Source organism: Pituophis catenifer, unplaced genomic scaffold (assembly GCF_029215685.1).
Source record: "Pituophis catenifer annectens isolate HBS135680 unplaced genomic scaffold, rPitCat1.0.hap2 SCAF_4, whole genome shotgun sequence".
Lineage (NCBI taxonomy): Eukaryota > Metazoa > Chordata > Lepidosauria > Squamata > Colubridae > Pituophis > Pituophis catenifer.
Genome location: NW_027256884.1, coordinates 112663940 through 112690016, shown reverse-complemented (window position 1 = coordinate 112690016; position 26077 = coordinate 112663940). Strand labels below are relative to the sequence as shown.

At 39.8% G+C, this 26077-nt stretch overlaps 1 protein-coding gene across 2 annotated transcripts; it reads left to right on the top strand.

Annotated features, from left to right (window-relative positions):
• The first annotated feature begins 322 nt into the window (after positions 1 to 322).
• On the top strand, positions 323 to 22905 carry ELMOD1 (ELMO domain containing 1). 2 transcript variants are annotated; one of them, XM_070943939.1, is made up of 11 exons: positions 323 to 399; positions 3550 to 3695; positions 5639 to 5667; positions 6401 to 6498; positions 8999 to 9128; positions 11641 to 11774; positions 12872 to 12940; positions 13195 to 13218; positions 16175 to 16225; positions 17229 to 17362; positions 22045 to 22905. In XM_070943939.1, exons 2-11 carry the CDS (start codon positions 3551 to 3553, stop codon positions 22215 to 22217), a joined length of 987 nt encoding a protein of 328 aa, XP_070800040.1. In that variant the 5' UTR covers positions 323 to 399; position 3550; the 3' UTR covers positions 22218 to 22905. The 2 variants fall into 2 exon arrangements, with proteins under 2 accessions (XP_070800040.1, XP_070800041.1); XM_070943940.1 differs by having other exon boundaries at positions 334 to 399; positions 3536 to 3695.
• Positions 22906 to 26077: the final 3172 nt, after the last annotated feature.

Sequence of the window (26077 nt, the reverse complement as noted above, 5' to 3'; positions counted from 1 at the left end):
TAAAACAATAATACACATATGGTGTAAGAGTCCCTTTCTGAATATAATTATTTGGCATTAAAATTGTACTCGTTTTGTTTTGTTTTGTTTTGTTTTGTTTTGTTTTGTTTTGTTTTGTTTTGTTTTGTTTTGTTTTGTTTTGTTTTGTTTTGTTTTAAAGAGAGGGGCATTATCTTGTGATCTTGGTAAAATTAGGAAAGTCAGACCATCTTAAAAACCTAATCCATTTCATAGTGTGCTTTTATTGCAGGATTTCTACAAGCAAGAATTTATACTGTATATAAATAAACCATTGAAATGATAACAGCCTTAACTGTACTTAAGTCAATACCATTTTACTCCTAAAGAAGATCTCCAATGTCATAAGTTTAAGATGGAGGAGTAGTGTATCATTTAAAGGTACCCATCAAATGAATGTTCACTTCCTGTAGTTAACCTTTCTAAGATGTAGCACTTCCTTGTAGTACCCCACTGTAATATAGTTATATGTTCCACCATCGATTTTGGTGTTTATGGCTGTGATATGGTCTTTCCTACTAATTCTGTTTAGTTTAATTTGCAGTTTGACTAAGGCCAAGAAGCTCAGTTTTTAAGTGTTAGCTTGGAAATAAAATGGTCTTAGGAAGTGTGATTAGGTATACAGTGAAATATGTATTCCACTGTATTATTATTGAGGAATAATAATTACAGGGTATAATTTCCTTGTACCAGGTTCTTTTAAAAACACAGCGTCACTGATCACATAGGTTTCTTAACCAGCTGCAGACAGATCAATTCTATCACATGAATGTGTTCTTGATAATTGCGGAAAACATATGTCCCCTGAGAATCACATGCTTAAGAACTAAGCAACGTACATTTTTCTGCTGGAAGAGGAGGTAGATAGAAAGGATTAACTAATTCCTTGTTGGCGCATGCCTTTTAAAGTGTACACATTATTTTAATTTGTGTAGCTTGCAACCCTTTGTGCACTTACCAGGGATTAAGCCTCAATAAATACTGTAAAGCATTGTTCATACAATACTGAATTTAGCTAATTGTCTGTATGCCCGGATGCGGTGGCTCAGTGGCTAAGATGCTGAGCTTGTCGATCGAAAGATCGGCAGTTCAGCGGTTCGAATCCCTAGTGCTGCGTAACGGGGTGAGCTCCTGTTACCTGTCCCAGCTTCTGCCAACCTAGCAGTTTGAAAGCACGTAAAAAATGCAAGTAGAAAAATAGTGACCACCTTTGGTAACAGCGTTCCGTGCACATTTGGCATTTAGTCATGCTGGCCCACATGACCATGGAGACATCTTTGGGCAGAGCTGGCTCTTTGGCTTTGAAACAGAGATGAACACCGACCCCTAGAGTTGGGAACAACTAGCACATATGTGCGAGGGAAACTCTTTACTTTTACATTACTGTATGCCCAATACACTGATTCATAAATTAACCTCCCTGTCTGCCTTCATCCAATGCACAGAAATGATCCAACCCTATTTTTAACCTAATATGTTGTATAAACAAAGCCTGAGACTATTTAGGATTGTGCAGTTTATAAGTATTGTACAAAATGTAGCGCAATAACAGAACATGATGGATCCTTGCCTCAAGCTTATTTTCTAAAGTTCATGGAGTTCCTATGTAAGCAAGCTTCATAACGTCTTTAAATGACAGAGGCCACTTAGTGCTTATAAAGGACAGCATGTGGAAACAATATGCAGTGAAAGATGTTACAAAGGGGAAAACTGCATGTACAGGATCTCCCATGTGCCCAGATCATGAGGATGACTATGTTCATTTGTCAATCAGTAATTCACCTGAGCCTGCAAACTATGAACCACAGCAAATCTTAGGTTCACACATTGCGCGCACACACAGAGGGCAAAAAAGAGCATGAGAATAAGGATTGGCTACATGCACTGTGTCTGAAATCACAGTTATTAGTCTTAACCATGGTTTGTTTGAAAAAAAACTATGAAACCATAGCTTATGTACTCAGCATTTTAAAAATAGCATTAACTGAATACATCAATTGTCACACATGCACCAAGTGTCATTTAATCAAGGCACAATGCTGCTTTTCCCCAATCAAACCACAATGCCTGTACAATATACCCTTTCCCCCCCAAAATAAGACATCCCCTGATAATAAGGCCAGTCTGGTTTTTGAGTGTGTGGCAATAAGGCCAAGCGCTTATTTCAGAGTTCAAAAAAATATAAGACAAGGTCTTATTTTCGGGGAAACACAGTACTAAGCCAAAATTGAACTCCCTTGTGCAGTTTAGGATTTTGACAAACCCACATAGTGTAATTATAGCTTAATGAACCCCTTTCATTCTGGTTTAATCACTATACCATAGTTAAGTAAACCATTGATAATTACAATGGCCCCTCAACCTTTTGGGTACCAGGGACTGGTTCCGTGGAGAAAGGATTTCCGCGGACCAAAGTGGGCGTGGTTTCACATGCTGCCTGCATCCCGCACATGCGCGGATTGGGCTTTGCTTGTTTACGCGGATTGGTTTCTGGCACACCCATGGCCCAGTGCCGGGCTACAGAAACAGGGGTTGTGGATTAGTATATTGTATGAACACATCCAATATGGGTGCATGGTAAGGGAATTTAGGTCAATTACCTTACTGGAACTGTGTTTGCACAGCCCACTAACTACATAATTCATTATACCATGTGAACAATGACTTGAAAAGGCAGTGGTTAAATTAAACATGCTATGCAAATATAGCTGGGGAGTAGTGTCATTCTGTAGTCTAAGGCAGGGGCCACAAGTCTTAAAAGTTTCCAAGGTCAGACATATCAGGTGTAGAGAATCCTGCAGTCTGCAAGACGTTGGACTTGATGACCTTTTAAGTCCCTTCCAGTTCTATGATTTTATAAGAGTGCTTGATGAAAAAACCAGAGGAGATAAGGCTGAAGTTTTGGGGGAAGCTTTAACAGTCTTATTTTGCTCTTCATTTCAGCAAAAATATTATTTTTAGAGTTCTTAAAAAGAGTTCTTAAAAAGGGGTTTTTTAATTTTTTTTAAAAGGCATATTATGGCTCATGAGTTGCTCTGCTCTGCTCTAAAACATAAGGAATGCGCTAAGGGTTTTCCTCCATAACATAGAGCAGGGGTGGACAAATATGGCCCCTTTATGACCTGTGGACTTCAACTCCCAGAATTCCTGAGCCAGCTTGGCTGTCTCAGGAATTCTGGGAGTTGAAGTCCACAGGTTGTAAAATGGCCACATTTTGCCCACCCTTGACATAGAGCAATTGCATTGCTGCAGTAATTAAGTCATGGGTGTGATAAACCATGCCATTAGTCTCCCTTACCTTGTTCATACCCTTTAGCCCTAGCAATTACCAAAGAATGATTATTTTGTGTTTGTGGTTCTTTGGTTACCATGCTAAACTTTTTAAAAAAGTCTTAACTAGAGCCGTGTCCTAAAAAATATTGTTCTTAAATTCAGTGTGAAGTTCAGGCATGTTGTTGCCACCGAGGATCATTTTGCTGATCAAAAAAAAAGGTTTTTCCTGATTTCTCATTTTAAGGATTCTTTTGACAGAATGCTTGTCCAGGTATGCCTGTACTTCTATTGCAAATGCTTATGGCGCTGCCTGAAATTTGTGGCACGGAAACTGACCGGACGCTGTGAACTGCAAAGGATCTGCTATAATATCAAGCCCGGAGCCGAAAGAACCTTGAAAATTGGTAAGCACCTTTAGGGCAACTCTTGATCTTTATTTTCATTCATCATGCTCATAAAACGGTTGACTTGTTTGTTTGGTTGACAGTTCATTAATTGCCTCAAGCCTTGATTAAAGTGATTTATTATATATGAAACTAGTTTAAAGTGATTTATTATACGTACATCATCATAAAAATTGATGTTTCAGAATACAGGTAGTCTTCCAGTTATAACAGTTCATTTAGTGACCATTAGTAGCTACAACAGCATGGGAAAAAAGCAACTTACGACCGTTTTTCACACGTACGACCGTTGCAGCATCCCCTTGGTCACATGATCAAAATTCAGATGCTTAGCACCCGGTTAATATTTATGACAGTTGCAGTGTCCCGGGGTCATGTGATCAGCTTTTGTGACCTTCTGACAAGCAAAGTCAATGGGGAGCCCAGATTCACTTAACAACCATGTTACTAACTTAACAACTGTAATGATTCACTTAACAACCATGGCAAGAAAGGTCGTAAAATGGGGCAAAACTCACTTAACAAATGTTTCACCTAGCAACATAAATTTATGGGCTCAGTTGTGGTCGTAAGTCGAGGACTACCTGAGTTTTGTTGGAAAGCATGTTTTTCTCACCTAGACTTCCTCATCCTGCTGTCTTCCAGATGTAATGGTTTAAGAAAAGGTTTCCTCCTTAATCACAATTAAAGGCAATGAATGAAATTTGCCACTGAAGAGTTCTCATAAAATTCCATTTCTCTGTGGCAAGATGTTTTCAACAGAAGACAAAAATTAGCAAGCAAACAAACATTTTATCAAGTTGGATTTATTTATCCTATTGCATCAGTTTCCTTATTAGGAGCAAACAGTGGTTGATATAGGAAAAAAACAAACTTTCCTTGGCCTATACATAATAATTTCCAACTTTTTTTCCTGCTGGAATTTAACAAGATGGAGAGCAAATAGAACAAATGCCACTTGTTCTCTTTTCTGGTGTAGTTTGGGCTTCTTATCGTTAATTCTCCTTCTACATAGTACTTGATCTAATACAGGTAATCCTCAACTTACAACCATTGATTTAAGGGTGGTTCAGAATGATGAAGCCTTCCACAGTCTTGGAAAAAGTGATTTATAACTGTCTTCACATTTAGAATAAAAGAGTTTTATAATAAAAGAGGAAACCCTATAGCATTTCAGACAAATGGTTATCCAATCTCTTAATTTACAACTGTCACACCATGCCCACAGTTACATGATCACAATTTGGGTGGTTGGCAACTACTTTGCATTTACAACCAGTTGTAGTGTCCCTTGGTCACGCGATCACCATTTAAAATCTTTCCAGCCAGTTTCCAGCAAGCTACGTCAACTAGGGAAGCTGGATTTCCTTAACGACTATGTGATTTGCTTAATGGACATTTGCTTTGTTTAACAACCACAGTAAAAATGGTTGTAAAATCGGGTCTGTTCATATGATGACTTGCTTTACAACTGTATCAACTTACAACGGAAATTCCAGTTCCGATTGTGGTTGTAAGTTGGGGACTACCTATACTTCAATAACTTCTAGCTTGTTCTGTTGTTTATCCGAAATATAACTCTGGTTATATTGTCTAATATTTGGGGATTTGGGGATCCCAACTGGCCATCCTGCCTCAAGATTTTAGGAATTCTAGATTAGGAGACACAGATTGTCTTGCTGAATAAAAACGTTATCTTACATAACTCAGACAAATAGCTTATTTTTTTAAAAAATGTATTAATCTTTAACATCATTGATTCCCCCCCAAATATTTTGTATGCATGTAAGAATTCTGTTTCCTAATAAAATCCCTCCCTTGTTCATTTTTCCTTGCTGGTAAAAGCCCATTGATCAAATATTATGTGGTTCTATTGGCCACAGTGTTAAACATGCTAAACTGTAATAAAAATTTAAACTTTCAAAAAATATTTTTCCCAACAGAAACGTCATTGAGGAATTCAAAAAACAAGGTGGGTAAAATTCTCTCTGTATTGTGTTCATTGAGTGCGACAATATTAGCTCTGTGATCTATATTACAACAGCAGTATTTGAGCTGAGTTGCAAACAAGGGTGAAGGAAAACCTTCAAATAACTGAAAAATATGAGGAAGGAAATAAAATATAACCTCTATATCTTAATAGCTTTAAGATATTTACCTCAGATATTTAGAGGTTCAGGAATCGATAGTCTGGTAATATCAATGCTCATTGATTTGCCTAAACAAATAGGGGTCTTTCTACCCGTATTCTTTTGACAGCTGTCAAATATTCATGGGATGGAAATTCGAAAGTTCCTTGTGCATTAAAGACTTTCATTACTATTCTGTTTTATTGTTATTTGGTTAAAAAGAACACTGATGATCATCTATATTGGACACTGTTGTACTTGGGTGTCCAAGGGACGAGGAGGACAAAAGATAATGGTGGTCACCTTTTTATAACATGCATCATGGCGTACAAAGGGGGGGGGGTTGATTACATGATACAGCTCTCATCTTGATTTTTTTTAAACTTCCCTTGCCCCCACCCCCAAATAGGCCCTACAAATATTTCAGTGTGGGGTTAATCAAGATTTGGTATGATGCAAGCCTAAGTAGATCAGGGTTATATCCCTGTTAATGACATTTAATAGTAGTTTCAGTAATTTATTTTGAGTGGATTTCACTATGAGAAAACTGATATATGATAAATTCTTTCGTTTCAGTTGCTCCAAAATTCCATTAGTGTTCATCCAGATGCAATTGAAAAAACAGTAGATGCCATCATAGACTTGAAAAAGATTAACCCAGATGTAAATCCGCAGTAAGTTTTAAATAAGTGGCATTGGGGGAGATAATGTATCAGACTTCGCTCTTTAATTTCTTTTAAAGTTGATTTTCCCACACATTTCCTAATGCAGTGCAGGTTTTGACAAACATTTTGTGAAAGGTACAGGTATTAAGAGCTGCGGTGGCACAGTGGTTAGAGTGCAGTACTGCAGGCTACTTCTGCTGACTGCCGGCTGCCTGCAATTTGGCAGTTCGAAACTCACCAGGCTCAAGGTTGATTCAGCCTTCCATCCTTCCGAGGTCTGTAAAATGTCATTCTCCTCTGTCATGGTCCTGTGACTGCATTTTGGATGTTTGGTAACGAAATACCTTTACAACTGGTTGCCGTATCCTGCCTGTTTGGCTAGTTTCTGTTTTAAAAAGTCCCATTTGGAAGGTTTCATAACAACCAATTACTTAAGTGTTGCATGGTTCATTTAATGATCACAGTAGTGATTTGCTTAAAGACCACCATGAAAAATGTCCTAAAAGGAGTCCCATCACATGGTTGCTTCAACTTACAACTGCAACAACTTGCAAATGGATTTCTGGTCCCAACTGTGGTCGTAAGTCAAGGACTACCTGTAATTCTTTGACAATGATCCCTCATGAGCTCCAGTACCACAATCTTGGATAAATAATTTCTCTACTAAAGCTGTTGACAGACAGCAATAGCACTTAGACAATAGCAATAGCAATAGCTATTAGCACTTAGACTTATATACCACTTCACAGTGTGTAAAGCCCCTCTTTAAGCGGTTTACAGAGTCAACCTATTGCCCCCAACAATCTGGGTCCTTGTTTTATCGACTTCAAAAGGATGGAATGCTGAGTCAACCTTGAGCTGGTGAGACTTGAACTGCCAAACTGCTGGCAGCTGGCAGTTCCGAAGTAGCCTGCAGTACTGCATTTTAATTGCGCCACAACAGCGGACACAATTTCCCTGGAACCAATTCTTTTTTTTTCCAAATAAATTTTTTATTTTTACTATATAAAGAAAGAGCAACAATTTCAATGTCTATATAAACAGTGTGTTGTCTGGTTACAGTTATTTTGAGCAATAGTCATTATCATCATCATCATAATGTTCATTAGTAATGATAGTGTAATAACAATATTTTTTCAACTTAATATTAATACTTAATGGTTAATACTAAATCATATCGCTAATAAACATATAATAAATTCATTTTACCTCATGGTAAAATGAATCCTTAGTTTAAAATTTTAAGTGTTCTAACTTCTGTTTCCGTTATTTAACCACAGATAAAACAAATCCCATGTTTCAAAATAGTTTGTATCTTCCTTCTCTTTAATTTCAAGGGTTAATCTGGAACCAATTCTTTACCATCACACTTTACCTTATGATCTAATGATCATTTCATATACAATGCTTAGAGTGCACATTCAATTCTTAGTTACTCTCTTAGAAGCAAAGCAATGTCATACGTTTTTATTTCAATCAGACAAAATACACACATTTCTTTTGTCCCCAGCAAAAGAAGGAAAAAACAAATTTATTTCAGCCACCTCTTAAACAAGAAGGATGCAAATTACCTATATTACCCACATTACCAAGACGCACCTAGATTTTGGGGAGGAAAACAAGAAAAAAAATCTGCCTCCCAGCAATTTGCCTCCTTGCAGCAAACAGCAAACAGCCTGGTCAGCTTCAGCACAGCCTGATTTAGCACGAGCAGCTGATTGGCGGTTGGATCTGCCTCCCAGAATACCACCTATGCTTCCAAAGCTGACAAGCTGTTCCAGGCTGCAGGGATCACCACTGCCCATCACCACTGTCACTGCTCAGCGCCACTGCTGCCTATTGCTGCCTCCATGCACCCCATTTTTGGCCTCTGCCCGCTCCATTTTTGGCTTCCGCGCATCCCATTTTCGGCCCGTTCCAGGCGGCGGTGATAGGCGGTGACAGTGATGGGCAGTGGCAATTCCCGCAGCCTGGAACAGCTGATAAGCGGTATTCCGGGAGGCAGATCCAACCACCAATCAGCTGCTCACGCTAAATCAGGCTTGCTGAAGTTGACCAGGCTGTTTGCTGTTTACTACAAGGAGGCAAATTGCTGGGAGGCAAATTGCTGGGGGCCAGTAGGTGGGCGGGGCTTCGGCAACATTCGCTGTTTAAGACGCACAGACATTTCCACCCACTTTTGGGAGGGGAGTGTGTCTTACACACTGAAAAATACAGTAGTTGTGAGGACAAATGTCAAGGAAAACAGAAAAGATGAATTGAAAGATGGCATATCCAGAAGTTCCTTATAGTCATGCATAAAGTTTTTTTTCTGCTGAAATAAGCAGGCAGAATGCAAAGAAAGTCAGATTCTTAAGCAGTACACATTGTCTCAAAAAATGCTGATCATTCAGGGAAAAAAGAAAAAGAAAGAAAGAAAGAGGCCACCATTCTATACTAAAATAATATAAATCTCATAAAGCCGAATTACTGAGTTTACTGTGTTCTTGGCCTTATCTTTTCATTTTAGGCTAAGTGTATCTCTGCAGGCCTGCCTTTTGCAGATTGTCGGATACAGAAACCTGATTGCAGAGGTGGAAAAGCTGCGTCGAGAGCCATATGATTCTGAAGAGGATCAGCATGAAGAAATGCTTCTGAAGGTATGTGCTGGAGCTATGCTTACAAGCGAGCTTTATCTCTTAAGAAGGCCTTGAATAAAGTTACACGCTCAGAGTATTAATAAAAAGATTTAGCTATACAACTTTTCCTAAACTCATAGAGTGATAGGAGATCTTCTAAACTGACTGGGAAGATTTTGCTTATTTAGCTTCCAAAGACTGCAGGCAACAATGTGGTATTGTTAAAATTAGTATAATCAAGATTACGAGAAATAGGGAAATAAAGGATAAAATGGAAAAAAACTTGACTTTTGAGAGCATTAATATGGCCAATAAATCATTCTATTCTATTGTATTCTGTTCTCTACTCTACTCTATTCCCATTCCCATTCCCATTCATTATGGCTTCCTCTATTTAAAAATCTCTCAGAAGAACACAACTTTTCATAGTAAAGAGACTCCACGCTGATCAACTTTCACTGCCAGAAAGTTTTCTTTTAAAGGAAGCAACATAATTCATTTAATTTATTAGTATGGGCCAAATCTGCTTTCACAACAACAACAAAAAAAAACAATATTGCTCTAATGCCAGTAGACTTACTGACCGAATTCAGAGTGCAGATCATTACCTGTAAAGCAGGGGTGAAATTTACTTACCTTCCCTACCAGTTCAGAGATGTGTGCGCCACTAATCCTAACCCTACCGGTTCAGAAGTGTGTGCACCACAATTTTAAAGCCTTCTGCACATGCGCAAAAACAGCTTACTTCCTAGTTAAAAACAGGAAGTAATGACATCCGGGCAGGAGGGCAGAGCCTTGCGCTGCCACCGCTACCAGTTCGCCAAACCATGCGCCGCTACCAGTTCGCCTGAACTGGACCAAACCAGTAGCATTTCACCCCTGCTGTAAAGCCTTATCAATAGACCACCAGGATATATCCTGTACTAGAATTGGTTCTCCCAGGTCAGTTCAAAATTCTAGAGATGACCATCTGTGGATCCATCTCTTTGAAAGGGCAATAGTCAAGTGGCAGGCCTTTTCATTAGTACCCCCCACAGTTTGGAGCATGCTACCACACAGCTACATTTGACTCCATCCCTTCCTGAATTTCCTAAGGCCATTAAGAGGATTTTTGTCAGGAGCAAGAAATCAGGATAAGGTTCAAAAGTACTGCAAGTTTTATTTCATGCAACCTAGACACAAGAATCTGATCTACTAATGGTCAAGGCAAATTGGCGCCAGATAAGAATCAATGGACTTCAAAGGTGACTAGACTTATGTCTCTTACAAGGGCGTAGAGATTCCAAACTAATGATGCATTTGACCCTACCCTCAGGCTCAGCCTAGATAGCTCCTACATCTCCTTTAGCCCTGTGTCTTTGGCCTTGAACCACTATAGAGAACCATTATTATGATATTCTATTTTCATTATATAGTTTTCTCTGTTTTATTCTTACTTTGTTTTACATTACCCGGGGGTCTTGGTTATTTGGGACAGCTTTCAAATAAGCAAAAGAAGGCATGGAAGATGATGATGACAGACTCTTATCATCTCACAATTAGATAACTACAATTCCACTTCCACTGGATTGACTTGAAGATGACTCAGAGGTTCCCACTGGCACAGATTGTGGCTGCCTGCCTGCCTTTAATTGGTTTAGCAGATTAACACCTATTTTGCAGCCAGTCCATTTGTTGCCACAAGCTCCTGGACACAGTTCAAATGCTGGTAATTAATAGCTTGAACAAAGTTCCAAAGTAAATGAAAACTTACCAAGTATTTTTTTTCATACCAGTTCTCTGAAACTGAAAACATTATAGCCATTTACTTGCCTGGTATTCTAGCAACATTCTGGGTCTGAATCTTAAACCCTGGCAGAGCAGGGGTGAAATCCAGCAGGTTCTGACAGGTTCTGGAGAACCGGTAGCGGAAATTTTAAGTAGTTTGGAGAACCGGCAAATACCACCTCTGGCTGACCCTAGAGTGGGGTGGGAATGGGGATTTTGCAGTATCCTTCCCCTGGAGTGGAGTGGGAATGGAGATTTTACAGTATCCTTCCCCTACCACGCCCACCTAGCCACGCCCACAGAACCGGTAGTAAAAAAAAATTGGATTTCACCACTGTGGCAGAGGCATGAATATTTGGTTTTTTTTTTGAACAGCAGAGTCTCCACTTTGACAGGCCCTGATATGCTCTTACAAAATTAGCATAAGGGAGAGAAAAAAATTCCCTTTATAGCTAATAGTGTTTTCAGCCATTCTATGATTTGCGGCTTTGCCTAGAGGTTTGTGCCAAGCTAGAGAAAATAACTATGGAGGCCTGATCAGGATTCTTGCACCATTTCTGAATTAAAGCAAATCAGATTTCCCAGGGGCCATGTTTGAAATGTTTGCAGTGTCAAGGAGAAAGCCTTGCCGATTTTTAGTTGGCATTTCGCCCCAGAATCCTGCAACACCATGCATATCAATGAAGGCAAAGCTGATAAGGTCAGATTTTTTTTTTTTTTTGTAAATGTATTATAACAGACCTGTGATTTTCTTTTACTTTCAAAGCTATGGAAATGCTTGAAACCTGATTCTCCTTTGGAAGCTCGGATTTCCAAGCAGTGGTGTGAAATTGGTTTCCAAGGTGATGATCCTAAAACAGATTTTAGAGGAATGGGGCTCCTGGGGTTGTATAACTTGCTGTAAGTATATTTTCGTTTCTTTCACGTAACGAATTAAAAGGTAGAAATTGTATTTTCTTTTTTTTTCTTTTCTTTTTTGAAAAAAAATCTAGCCTTTGTTAAGAAAATTATTCTTCAAACACTTGGGTAGTCTGACTTCAGTTCATTGCAACTATTTGTCCCTGTGTAGATGATAATTTCTTTAAATCAACACAACAGCACCTACAATGTAGGAAAACAGGGTTTAGTTTTTAAAACACAACAATTACAATGTCAGCAGTTTTTTTAATAGGATTATCAGATCTCTGCCTTTTCCACCCATGGTGCTCATACCCTGTTTCCCTGAAAATAAGACATCCCCTGATAATAAATGCCCAATCGAGCTTTTGAGCGCAAAAATACCTCCCCGAAAATAATCCCTCCCCGAAAATATTTAAACACATGTGCAGCCGGTCCCCGCCATTTCCTCTGGTTTCCTCCATGCGCCCCAAAATAATAAGACCTCCCCAAAAATAAGGCCAAGCGCTTATTTCAGAGTTCAAAAAAAAATATAAGACAGGGTCTTATTTGGCTAGATCAGTGGTTCTCAACCTTTTCTTCACCATGGATCTCCTTAACATCTTTTTGTGGCCATGGACCTCCAAGACTTCATTCAAGATTTAAATCATAACATTTCTTCAAGCCTCATGGATCCCCCATGATGACATCGTAATAATAATAATAATAATAATTTTATTTCTATACCGCCCTTCTCCCGAAGGACTCAGGGCGGTGTACAGCCTATTTAAAAACACAAAAAACACGACAACAATTAAAATTTAAAATCATTAAATAATTAGGCTCCAATTAAAATCCCAGAAATTTAAAATACCCCAATTTAAAAGCCCCCCCCTCAGGGGTCCTCAGACCAAAGGTTGAGAATCACTGGGGTAGATCATTTTTAACAGGAGCGTATACTTCATTTATTCCATTGTGTGTGGTGCAGTGGAAAGAACAGGTCTCAGTTTTTTTACACACACAAAGTGATTTGTTTATTCATTCTATGAATATCCAGATGTTCCAGATGTTGAAAATATATATACCTTTCATGTATATGTGTTTTTCTCTCTCCCTTATAGATACTTTGCTGAGAATGATGGACCTGCAGCTCAGCAAATCCTCTTAGACTCTCTTCAGCCCAAATATAGGTAATGTTTGAAGCTGGAATTAGAAACAGCATCTAATAAATCATTTGAAAGATCAGTTTGCATCCTTTTTTATTTTTTTCTTGATGTTAAATACTCTGCTTTTCTTGCATTCTTTTACTTGGGGGTTGGGGCGAGGATGGGATAAAATGCCTTGCTTTGACATATTTATTTCATTAATAAATCATGAACATGAATCCACGTTTAGACTTTTTTTTACTTCTTTTTTTTTTCTTTTTTCATCTTTCACAATCAAGGGAAATCACTAAAGAGGAAATAAGGTATATATACATATATTTCTTTTCTATTTTATAAGCTTTGAACTAAAGTTTGGAAACAGACGTAAAGGAGATCCAGAGGGATAAACTAAAACAAAATCTGAGAAGTTGGCTCCACTGAAAGTCAGACGTTATATAAATTAATTACTGTGGTAGTGGTCGCACAGACAACCAGGTGTTTAGATTGGATTTGGCATTTTTGTTCACCTATCGAGTCACTCCCATTTTGTTTAGTAATGTTAAAGGTATAATCCAATGATGTAAGCTGTTCCAAGTAAAGCTGCCTTTGCAATTGACTAATAATGTCAATGCTGATGGTATTCAAGTGGTGCTCCTGTTATTTTGGCATTGCATCCAATATGCTTATTGTTAATATTATTAAAGACCCTGAAAGCTTCCTTGCAAGAAGACCTTGGTGAGGGAGAAAGGAGTGATTGCATATTCTAGGTGCAAGTGAGGACAAAGAAGGAGGTCAGGCAATAAAAAGAACCAAGAAACAAAGGTTGAAAGAAAGAAATATGTTTTCCCTACCACAGATAAGGCTGAAGAGGATGACATGATGTAAGTTTAAGTGTGTGTATGTAAAAGTGTAAATATTCTGAAGATCTCTCAGATTAAAAAAATGCAAAGTCTTATTTCTAAGAGGGCAGGTCTTCATCTAATAGATTTAAGTTATAGAAAGCTATATTTTGCCCTAATCATATGAGAAACTTCTGCTTAGAAGTTTCAACAGCATCAGCATTCTTCTTCGTTTCAGGATTTTTTAATTCATCTGTGAGGTTTGAGTAGATTCCATGATCTCCTCTCATACCTGTTTGTAAGTCCCCTCAAGTGGGGATACTTTTATTCAAGTCCTACAGTTGGGTTGACTTCTGGGGCACTTCCTGAGGATCAGATGAGAGGTAAACAGGAGAAGGGGCAGCAGGACATCTTCAAAAGGACCTTTCTTATTGGTAGAAATAACAAAGCAGGTTCAGAGCAGGAAAGAGAATCCCTCAGATATCTACCTCAGATATCCCCACAATTACATTGCATTGTAACATATCAATTAATAATTCTACTATAGTATACTATATAGTTCCAGTTCTTATTTTTGTAAAAAAAAGGCAATAGCTGAGAATGCTGGATTAAAAAATTATATTGAAGAAATATATTGAACGTTGAATGTGACTTGCTAATTTTGCTTTCAAGGGAAAATGCTGGCCTATTTGTCTATGTTAGAGGACAAATTAGACTTTATTAGAAATCAGAATATACTCCTTTCCACCTAACAAGATGAAGTCATACTTCAACTTCCAAAAGACAAACAGGAGCTTCAAATCTTCCAATTATTCTGTCTGAATGTGTCTGTCCTAGAGATTTTAATTCAGAATTGGTTTTGCAGACATGCATGTAATTCTCCAATAAAAAATATCCATGAAGGAGGGAGGGTGGGGTGAGGGGGGAGAGAGAAATTAGCTAGGTAGAGCACCTAACTCCAGTTGACTATGGGCCTCTAAAAACAAGCTGACAGAAGAGAATATTTGTAGCTCAGGATTGAACTCTGAGGTCCTTGGTACTCTCTGAGCTTGATAGTTTTCTTGCAGACATTTCATTACCAAACTAGGTCATATAATCAGAGCTACTGATGATATTACCTAGTTCGGTAATGAAATGTCTGAAAGAAAACAACCAAGTTCAGAGAGCATCAAGGACCTCACAGTTCAATCCTGAGCTACAAATATCCTTGGGGGTTATTGATGTTTAAAAGTTAAAAGGAAATTGTAAATACATCTCCTCTAACTGAAGGTTTAGAAATCTAGAAACAGAATATCAGAGTTGGAGGAACCTTGGAGTCCGACCCCCTGCTGAAGCACTACTGAGCATTTCTAATATTAACTCTAACTATCCAAAATGTCTCAGTGTAATTTCTACCATTTCACCAATGAGAAGCTTTTCTTTCTTCACTCCCAGTTACTTTTTCTTCCAGGAAGGTGTTGAATAATTGTCAGACAAATTGTAATAATATTCTCCATTTTAGTGCCCCTCCTTACCCCCCCCCCCCAGTAATCCAGAGAAAGTTATTACATTACAATCTATCTATAAACTCTGTAACTGGGTTTATTTTCCTTTTAGGCAGGTTAAGATGGTGGGGGGAAGTAAAATAGATTCAAAATCACTCCTTTCTCTTTTAACAACCTTCTCACATAAGAAGCCTCCTGAGATGCAGCCTATCTTGCTTAAGGCAGTTTGGTGACCCCAGAGGAGGGGAGAACTGGGCCACATGATTGATAGTTGAGCTCACGTGGCCCGGTTGTGAGTAGGCCACGGCCTGCTAGTGGGCCATTACCCAGCAGTTGGGAACCCCTGATTTAAGGGATTATGGGTTATTTGACCATTTTTGGTCTATTTTTAATGATACTGAGAACTGCGATTTCCCATCCAGATTTAGGGGAATTTACTTTTCAAAATCAGATGAATACATTATCAGGGAATGTGGGACATCACATGTAAACTAGTTTTCAAATATTTTAAAAGCAATTCCACATGAAGGCAGTACATTTTCCTCTTTTCTCCTTCCAATAAGAAAATGTCATTTTCTCTTACTTTTTCAAGTGATTTGTCTTACCTGCCTTAGGCTGCAGTCAGACTTGCAAAAATGTGGAAAGAAATATAGAACGCTTACATTTTTTCTCCCCTCTCCTTAGTGTACTCTAATTTTTAGGCTGCCTGAAGGATCAGTGTCTCTGACACAAAGAGGATCAGTCTCAGAAACATTTTAACACGGAGACGTATATTATACTGATAGGTTTATAAGACAAACAAGTTAAATTGGCTTCAGAGATAAACAACTTAAAAGCCCAACTCAAAAGACAGAATAAAATGCTACCAACCCAATTAGCTTTTCCATTGAGGTGGCATACTTTAGGGGGGAAACTGTTTTTCATTTGTAAACCATTCCTTTATTTAACTTTTTCAGCAAATTTAGCAAGACTGAGTGGGAGAAGAAAAAGTTTGATAAAGCTATTGGGTAAGTGCCGCATTCCAAATGAGAAATCTCATTACAGTCATCCTCATTTGCTGATAATTTTGTAATTAAATCCCTGCTGGCCCTGCTTCCCATAAAATTGTAGAAGGAGATTTCTTTATCTTCCAGAAATACAGTTTGTTTTTTGAAGGCATTGATGAAATAAGATGTGCAATGTGATAAGAACACTGTTTAGGTGTTGATTTTAATAAACTCCATGCTGCCTTCTATTGGGGAGTGAGCATAGTCTAGTGCAGTGATGGCTAACCTTTTTGCCATTGTGTACCAGGAGCGGGGGGGGGGTGTCAGGTGTGTGTGTGCCCATACCCATAATTCTATGCACCCTGCCCGACGTGTGCATGACCGCCCCCCCACACTCCTGGCATGCAATGGCCTGGTAGGCCTGTTTTTCTCTCTCACCAGGTTCCAGAGCCTTTCTAGGAGTCTGGGGAGGGCAAAAACAGCCTTTCGCACCCCCACCCCCGGGAGGCCCTCCAGAGGCCAAAAACGGCCCGTTTGCCAATTTCCGGATTATTATGGGATTATTATGGGACTGGATTATTATGTTAATCCAGCTTCCCACCCCACCCCCTGAAAAGGCTGCAGATGGTGATCACATGAACTTGTGATGCTGTAACCATATAATTAGATACTGGTCGCCAAGCTCTCAAATTTGGATATGTGACTGCAAAGATGCAACAGTGTTCATAAATGAGAGGACTGGTTGTAAATCCATTTTTCAGCACTGTCATAACTGCAGTTGTTAAATGAATGGTTGTAAGTTGACAACTACCTGTATACTCTTTGCCAATCATGCTATGATATTGGGGGGGGGGAAGTATGAGGCAGGAAGTAGACATTCCCCAAAAGATGGCAAATTCAGACTTTCGTAATGGCATGCAACTGAAGCTGAAAAAAGGAACTGTTTGGATAGAGAGAAATGACTGTGGATTTTCTAGATGTCTTAGTTTCATTCCTTGCAATCCCATTTCTATATTTCTTGCAGATATTCCTTTGCTATTGTTGGCATCAACATAACAGAACTTGCATACAACCTGCTTGTGAGCGGTGCTCTGAAGACACATTTCTACAATGTTGCTCCAGAAGCGCCAACGTTGGCCCATTTCCAGCAAACATTTTGTGAGTATTTGTGTGGGGGGGGGGGATTTATCTGTGTAAGAGAGAATGATTGCACTTGTGTATGCATGCGTGTGTACAATTTTTCTTCAATTCACAAAGGATCAATGATGTTGTTGCATTCCATTGATGAAATATATTAAAACTAATATTAAGTTCTTAGAATGACCAATATTCGGCAGGAATAAATCTGTTTCAAGAAAAATAAGCCAATTTGTTTTATGCAAAATCTCATTAAAAAAACGAACATTTTCCCCATGTTGGCTAAAGTTGACCTGTCTTCCAAAAAAAAAAAACCCACCCAGTTTTGAAATGTCCCCCAGATTCCACTTTTGTTTGATGATTAAATACTTTGTGAGTGTTGGGGAATTTTTAACATCATTCAGGACCACTTACCCAAATGTGACATTAAGACAACACGTTGTTATGATTTGCCAAGGCCAGCAGATGGTGCTGTTTATTTCTGCCACCATTTTTAACTCTTGTCTTCCAATTCTGCCCCTTCCTTACTCTTTCTATAATAACATGGACTTTGGCTATCTCAGGATTTCAACATATCGCAGAATTCCTTTGTTGTTTCAGCTCAAGCTGTGATTGCTTCCATTCACTAAGCAAAGCCAGATTTCAAGAGAAAGAAGTCATGCATTTCAGTTGTTGTTGTTTTTTCAAAAAAGTCTCCTTTTGACTAATGTCAAATACACTAATGTTGCTTTGCAGTAATCAGGTCAAATTCTGACTAATTTTGCATTCATTCATTCCCACTGGCTTTTATTGCGTGTTCCTGTGTGACGCTTAGCCATCACCAGTAATTTTTGGTTCTCCAAATTTCTATTTATTTAAAATTGCTAAATACAAAAGGTTGATGGATACAGTGCTTTCAAATTGGAACATGTGTATAGGTAGTCTTTGACTTAACGGCCATAATTGAACCTGCCATTATGGTCGCAAGTCATGAAGGTCATTAAGCAGGTCACCATATGACTGAGCCTGATTTTACAATCCTTTTTTTGCAGCAAAATGCCATGGTCATTAAATGAATGTTGAGCCCATGGCTCACTCTGAGGTTTCATTCATTCATTCATTCATTCATTCATTCATTCATTCATTCATTCATTCATTCAGTTTCTATAGCCACCCAACGTAACCAAATTACTCTGGGAGGCTTTGTGCCAGAAATCACAAGTAAACACCAGCAAAAAGTCATAAATCCTGGTTATGGAATGTCAGGACACTGCATATAGCTGCAAATGCAGGCCAGGTGCCAAGCACCCAAAATATGGTAATGTGACTGTGTGGGGGCCTGTCTATCAGAACTTTGAATCTGGGTTGTAAGTAGGTTTTTTGGGATCTGACAGAACTTCAAATAGTCATTAAGTGATCGATCAAGTCAAAAACTACTAATTATAAACCTGCCAAATGGAGTGTGTGTCAGGGGTAGGTTCTATTTACCTTTACTACTGGTTTGCAATGGGATCGCGTATACTCGCTTTGCTCATGTGCGCACCTTGCTTATGCGCAGAAGGTTCTGTGCATGCGCAGATCACCGATGACAACATCCAGAGGGGTGGGAAGGGCCTCCCGCCAGTTTTACTACCGGTTCTTGTGAACCGGTCTGAATCAGGGGCAACCCACCACTGGTGTGTGTGTGTGTCAGTACTGGCTGGGGAATTCTGGCAGTTGAAGTCCAAACAACCTCAAGTTACCAAGGTTGAGAAACACCGATTTATATACTGTAATATATTTTGGGACCTTTTGATCTCTTGGAAGAACTATTGGTTCAGCATTTATATTTCATTTTTCCTGATTGAAATGGCTGTCATACCTGGGCTGAAAATTCCAGTGCACAACAGTGGCTACAGATGTACATTTTGCATTCATATCCTTGGTTTTATACTGTTTACTCAAAATATGCTCTTTGGCTACTTTTGGAGGCTGTTTACCTTGCTAGTTTGAGACAGATTCTCCTAGGGAAAAAAACACATTCAAAAGGATAACATCGCTAGTTTCAAGTTGTGGAGGTTTTCTTTTTATTGCTATTTGGGTAAAGCTGGGGAACACCATTGCAAACATACTTTGAGAAAAAAAAACACAGGCTTTTCCCCCCCTTGTGTTGTGGCCCATCAGCGGCCTGTGTGGATTGTAGCTGATTCTGACAGCAAGGAGGCTGGTGTGTTGCGCCAGCAGCCTGTGCAGCTGGCGCTCGAATCAGACAATGAGGAGGCTGGAGAAGATGTGGTCCCAGAGGCAGGGATTCAGCCAGAGCCTTCAGAAGCTCCTTTAAGTGAAGAGGACAAAGAGGAGGAGCCTCTTCTCGATGCGTGGGTGCGCAGAGCGGCCAAAAGGCAGGAGTGGCTCCTCAGGAGGAAGTCTCCTCGGGAGTAAGGCTTGGGGCTAATTGGCCATTCCCTTAGCCTATTTAAGGAGGAACGCCAACTGAAGCAATTTGTAGGGAACAACTTTAGTTCACTCTACTTCGCATCTGGATTCTCTGCAAATTGCTTCTGGGCTTTCTGCCAACCTTAGTAAGATTGTGATTACTTTATCTTTGATTTCTTGTAGGCTATTAAAGTTTATTAACAGCCTTTGTTTTGAAAAAGCCTGAGTTATTTTAGTAAATTAAATTTTGTACAAACTTTGTGTGTGCTGTGTTCTTTGGGATCCGTAGCCAGGGCAGAACACCTAGCCACATGTTACCAGAAACTAAAATTTTAAATTAATCCTTGTAACTTCTGAGTTTTTGCTCTGCCAGAATTCCAACTGCAGGCTTCTGTTTCATTTTTTCCAAGTTTATATGCTTGGATTATAGGTTCGTGCAAATGCAGTGTTGAAATGCACAGTTTAAAATGATGGTTTAAAACAATAACTTAGCCGTTTGCGTTTGGTTTGTTCTTACCTAGAAAAATTGCACTGAAGAAACAAATCAAGGCCTTTTGGAGAGATAGTAATGATAAGAATGATAAGAAAAAAACATTTTTCTTGGGATGAAGCACAATACAGTACCTTTGATAATGAAAAGTATGGAGGTTCTCAGTCATCCAGGTCATGGTTGTCCCAAAGGTGCTTTTTTTTCCAAGAGGCAATTGGACTTTTTGGTTTTTCTTTGAAGACAATTTTGCTTCTCATCCAAGAAGCTGAAAGAGCTTCAGAACTGAAAAAGCTTATTGGGTGAGAAGCAAAACATCTTCACAGAAAAACCAGAAAGTCCAGGTCCCTCTCGAAAAAGCACCTTTGGGACTTTGATTAAAAAAGGGGGGGCACCTGGGAAAGGTGAAAAGGTAATTACATGCACTAAAACGGGCCTGGATGGGAAGAAACAAACTCAGACTCAACCCATCCAAGACTGAGTGGCTGTGGATACCGGCATCTCGTGATCTAGTGGCCCCATCACTTGTGATAGGAGGGGAGGTACTCACTCCCTCAGAAAGGATGTGCAATCTGGGTGTCCTCCTGGATTCACAGCTATCTTTAGAAGATCATCTGACGGCCGTGACCAGGGGGGCCTTCGCACAAGTATGCCTGGTGCGCCAGTTGCGCCCTTTCCTAGATCGGGATGCCCTTGCCACGGTCACTCATGCCCTTGTTACTTCTCGGTTGGACTACTGTAATGCCCTCTACATGGGGCTGCCCTTGGGATGCACCCGGAGGCTACAGCTAGTCCAGAATGCGGCCGCGCGGGTTGTTACGGGGGCTTCTCGTTACTCACGTGTGACACCTCTCCCGCGCGAGCTACACTGGCTGCCGGTGGTCCTTCGGCTCCGTTTCAAGGTGCTGGTGCTCACCTATAAAGCCCTACATGGCTTAGGCCCGGGGTATCTGCAGGATCATCTCCTGCCATCCTCCCATCGTCCTGTGCGCTCCCATAGAGCGGGCCTCATCAGGGTGCCGTCAGCCAGACAATGTCGGCTGGCGGCTCCCAGGGGCAGAGCGTTCACTGTGGGAGCGCCGACCCTCTGGAATGGGCTGCCCACCGGGCTTAGGACAGCCCCTGACCTCCTCTCCTTCCGCCGCGAACTGAAGATGTGGCTCTTTCATCAAATGGGCTGATCCGCTGGGGTGATTTTTACATTGGAATAATTTTAATCAAATTTTAATTGGATTTTAATTTTTATGTAATTTTTCGTTCTGTTGAATGTTTTTCCTGTAAGCCGCCCTGAGTCCTTCGGGAGAAGGGCGGCATATAAATTACATAAATAAAATAAAATAAAATAAATAAATAAAACAGGGGTCTCCAACCTTGGCAACTTTAAGACTTGTGGACTTCACCTCCCAGAATTCCCAGAATTCTGGGAGTTGAAGTCCACAAGTCTTAAAGTTGCCAAGGTTGGAGATCCCTGCACTAAAATACTGCACCATTAAAATGTCTGTAATTCTATCTGCATTTTTATAAACATGCAGCACATGGTTTTTTTTCCCCCAAATGAGCCCTTTTCACCTGTCTTGTGTGCATGAGGGCAGAGATTTACAAGAACCCATCTGGGCTGACTTGCCTTCAGCAGCGCTTCCTTTTCTCCCTGCAGTTCGTATTCTCCCACATCCATACTATTGCCAAAGAAAGTCATAGCATTCAATGAGATTTGGATTAGGTTACATTTAGAAGAGGAATAGCAAAACTGTGTATGCGCCAAAAGAAAACCCCAATTCACTTGAATTTTAAAAATCCGTTGATTTTTTTTTTGTCCCCGTAGGCTACTTGATGCATGAATTTCATAAATTCTGGATTGAAGAGGATCCCCTGGACATAATGGAGTTCAATCGGGTGCGAGAGAAATTCCACAAACGGATTATCAGGCAGCTGCAGAATCCGAATATGGCGTTATGCCCTCACTTCGCTGCCTCGGAAAGCTTGATCAACCTGTAGCCATTCCCATGGTTTGATTTGGAAACACTGCCTGGTTCTTGTGTTACGCCACCATCTAGAGATAAATCGCTGAATGCATTGAATGATCACGGCAAGTGCATGCCTGCTTCTTGACGCAGTATTCATTTCTCGCGCTCTCTTTCAGGAACCGCCTCCCATTGCTCCGATGGAGAGTCTGGTCACTATCAGAGAGAGCTCATATTGCAATATCTTGCAGTGTTAAACATTTTGAATTGATGTCCTGTGTTTCTTTCCTTTCTTTTAAGACAATGTGTCTCAATTTTGGCAGCTTTCAGATGTGTGAACTTCAACACCCAGAATTCCCCAGCCAGTCCCTTCCGCCTGGGAGTTGGAGTTCAGACATCTGAAAGCTGCCATGATTGGGACACGCTTTTTAGGTTCTTGCCTCTTCCCTTTGCTACTGCATATTTCATTTAATTAAAGAACTGTATTTCTGTAGCTGGGTAGGGGATTTTTTTTGTTTTGTTTATATAAACAGAATAGTTTAGTTGGAAACTTGTACTGTGAATACGTTTTAACTTATTCATTTTGTTTTATGATAACGGTTTTCTTAAAGAAAATGAGTTGTAAGTCAACTTTTTTCAGTCCTGTTGAACTGAATGGCACTGAAGTGAAAGGGATTGAAAAATGCTTGCATTAAACTGCTCTCACGCATTTGAATATTATTTAGAAGGCAGTGTACATGACTTCAGCCTAATCTTGACAAAATACATTAAATGTAACGATTTCTCCCTCATGCAGATGTGCATGCTTCATGAAAAAAAAAACAATAGTAAGATTTGTAATTAAAAAAATGTGTGAATAATTTTATCATACATAAAGAATTTATAATGAGGCTATGATGGCAGGGAGGTTGAATGAATTTGAGGGAATGAATTAATTTGATAAGAATTCATGGATGTAAGCATGTCACCAGCAACGTTATATAACTTGATGACCTTCATATGGGCTGGACTGTTCTTCTCAGAGTTTCTTCTCATCTCCAACCACCATGCTTATAAAAAAGGGATCTTTTTGGAGAGGGAGAACTGAGGAGATTTATTCCTTGATGGTTTATACTGGACTATGCTCACAATATTCAGCTAAACTTTGAAAGTGCAGAATTCACTGGTTGTATTTCTGCATGTCTGATTGCAATAGGATTGTGTGTGAGTGTGTTTTTGATTGCTTTAAGGCAGGGGTCTCCAACCTTGGCAACTTTAAGCTTGGAGAGCTTTCTTTGCTGGCCGGGGAATTCTGAGAGTTGAAGTCCTTCAGGCTTAAAGTTGCCAAGGTTGGAGACCCCTGCTTTAAGGGGACAAAGCTATATTTTCTTCATTTTTCAATGATTGAATTTGGGGCTTGGATTATCAGCTTTGTTCTCTACCTAGCTGAAAGGAATTAACAAAGATTTGCGTGAAAGGAGCAAATGTGACTGGTTATTAAGCAAATAAAGTGATTCAAGGGAAGAAAATGTGCACATTCTGTATAGAACATCTTCATAAAATTGTACTGAAATGACTGGCAGATGCATTACCTTTTTCATGAAGCTCATGCAAATATTCATTTTATTTTATTTTTTAAAGTGGGATTTCAGAGGAACAGATCCATTTTGGTTGTCCTCAGCTCCCTTTGACACCCTGGGTAATCTACACTCAGTTGTATTTACCATGGTATTTCATACTGTACCATGATTTTTTTAAAAAAACCTTCTGACTGTTATAGGGTAGGTTATGAAATTGCTTACATAGCAAGATTGAATTTGAGGTATTGCCTAATTATTTGTGAATTATATGAATAAAACAATATCATTCCAAACAGGAAAAGTGTCTGGGGTTCATTATTTAAAATGAAGCAATGCTAAGTGTTACTGCTCAGGTATTTTCAAGAGAAGGATTTGGAAGAAGAATGATGCCATCTTACTCAATTCCGTTCACTAACAAGAAATGGTGTATAATTGCTTTCCTACTGATATGGTAGAATCCAGATTTATAGCTGATTTTAAATCCACCCCCAAATTTGGGGAACCCACTTTAATATGTCTCATTTCAGAATTTGTAGGACGTTTCTAAAGGCAAAAAGATCTCCTCTGAATGACAGCAAAGAGTGTTTTTCTTTTCTTTTATTATTTATTTTATTCAATTTGTATACCGCCTTTCTCCTAGTGGACTCAGGGCGGTGCACAGCCAGAACTAAAACACATACCAATACAAAATTTAAAATTATTAAAAGAATTACATAACTTTGGCCCAAATTTAAAACAATTCAAATTAAAACCCATTGACAATTTAAAAAGCTAAAAAACTAAAAAAGACTAAAGAAGGGGGGGGGGTTCACGCCAGCCCTGCTTGATGGAAAAGAAAAGTTTTCAGGGCACAGCGAAAGACCCGGAGATCCAATATCCTTCGTATCTCTGGGGGCAAATCGTTCCAAAGGGCAGGAGCTGCCACAGAGAAGGCCCTCCCCCTGGGGTCGCCAGCCGACATTGCCTGGCTGATGGCACCCTGAGGAGTCCCTCTCTGTGGGAGCGTACTGGTCGGTGGGAGGCTATCGGCAGCAGAAGGCGGTCCCGCAAATACCCAGGTCCTATGCCATGGAGCGCTTTAAAGGTGGTGACCAACACCTTGAAGCGCACCCGGAAGACCACTGGAAGCCAATGCAGCTCATGCAGGAGAGGTGTCAAATGGGAGCGCCTCCTTGCTCCCATAATCCCCTGCGCGGCCGCATTCTGCACCAGTTGGAGCCTCCGGATGCTCCTCAAGAGGAGCCCCATGTAGAGAGCATTGCAATAGTCCAGGCGGGAAGTGACGAGTGCCTGAGTGACTGTGCGTAAGGAGTCCCGATCCATCTAATCCTTGTACCATTTTATAGCTCGGATGTGGTATAGCGGACCTATATTCTCTGGATTACAATGTATTAAATAAATAAATCTTCCTGCTACACTTTTCCCACTTTTTAAACCTAGGGACAAAAATCAATGAAGATTGATGTAGATGCAAAATAGTCTTCTGTCTGGAAACACCTCGTCTAGTCCAGGAGTGGTATTCAATTACTTTCCTTACCAGTTCACAAATGTGAGTGCATGTGCCCCGTCCACGCATGCACCTGGCCTTCCGTGCATGTGTTTTGCTAGCGCACGCACCTTCTGCGTATGCACCTGGCCTCAAAAATGTGCCTAAATAGGATGGCATGAAGGCGAGGCAGGTGGGCGGGCCCAACAGCGATTTCAGGCAAACAAGTCCAAACCAGCTGAATACCACCTCTGATCTAGTCTCTTGTTGGTCCTTAGTCCAACTGGAACAGAGTCTGATACAGGGATATCTCAGTTCTCTGTAAGGATTAAACATCTGGGGAATCCCTCTTATACGATAACGGTTGCCAGGCACTAGCAAGTTGTTAGCGCACTTGAAAACCACAACCCTTTGCATCTTTAGGATTTAAGTGGCAGTGAAGTGAGTGGTTCAAACATCACCACAAATAGCATAATTGATGCTAAGCATTGAAAGATAGATTCAAAGGGCTGGACTGACATGCAGAATAAGTACCCCTAAGGCAGAAAGCAAGTCATAGTTTATCTAATACTTTTAGGGATATCCCAGGTAATTTTTTCCCTATATCATCTTGATCTCTGAATTTGCTATAACCCATAGTGCTCAAGTAGTTCTGTTCCTCACCATTCTTCTGGATTTTGACTTGCAAGGTAAGAAGAAAGTTAACTTATATAATGCCCTGCATTGCAAAATTGAAAAAACTTAGTAGCTGAAAGATCTTGAAACTCATGGAGAGACTTAATGGTATGGGAACCATCAAGATGTTATCAGCAGAAACATTTTGAAAAATCTGTTTGCATGGCCAAATCA

Excerpts from the sequence above, each read along its gene's own strand:
- ELMOD1 (XM_070943939.1), top strand. The coding sequence starts at position 3,551 with ATGCTTGTCCAGGTATGCCTGTACTTCTATTGCAAATGCTTATGGCGC. Across the intron at positions 6,499-8,998 it reads AACCCAGATGTAAATCCGCA|GCTAAGTGTATCTCTGCAGG; the intron begins GTAAGTTTTAAA and ends TTTTCATTTTAG. Across the intron at positions 9,129-11,640 it reads ATGAAGAAATGCTTCTGAAG|CTATGGAAATGCTTGAAACC; the intron begins GTATGTGCTGGA and ends TTACTTTCAAAG.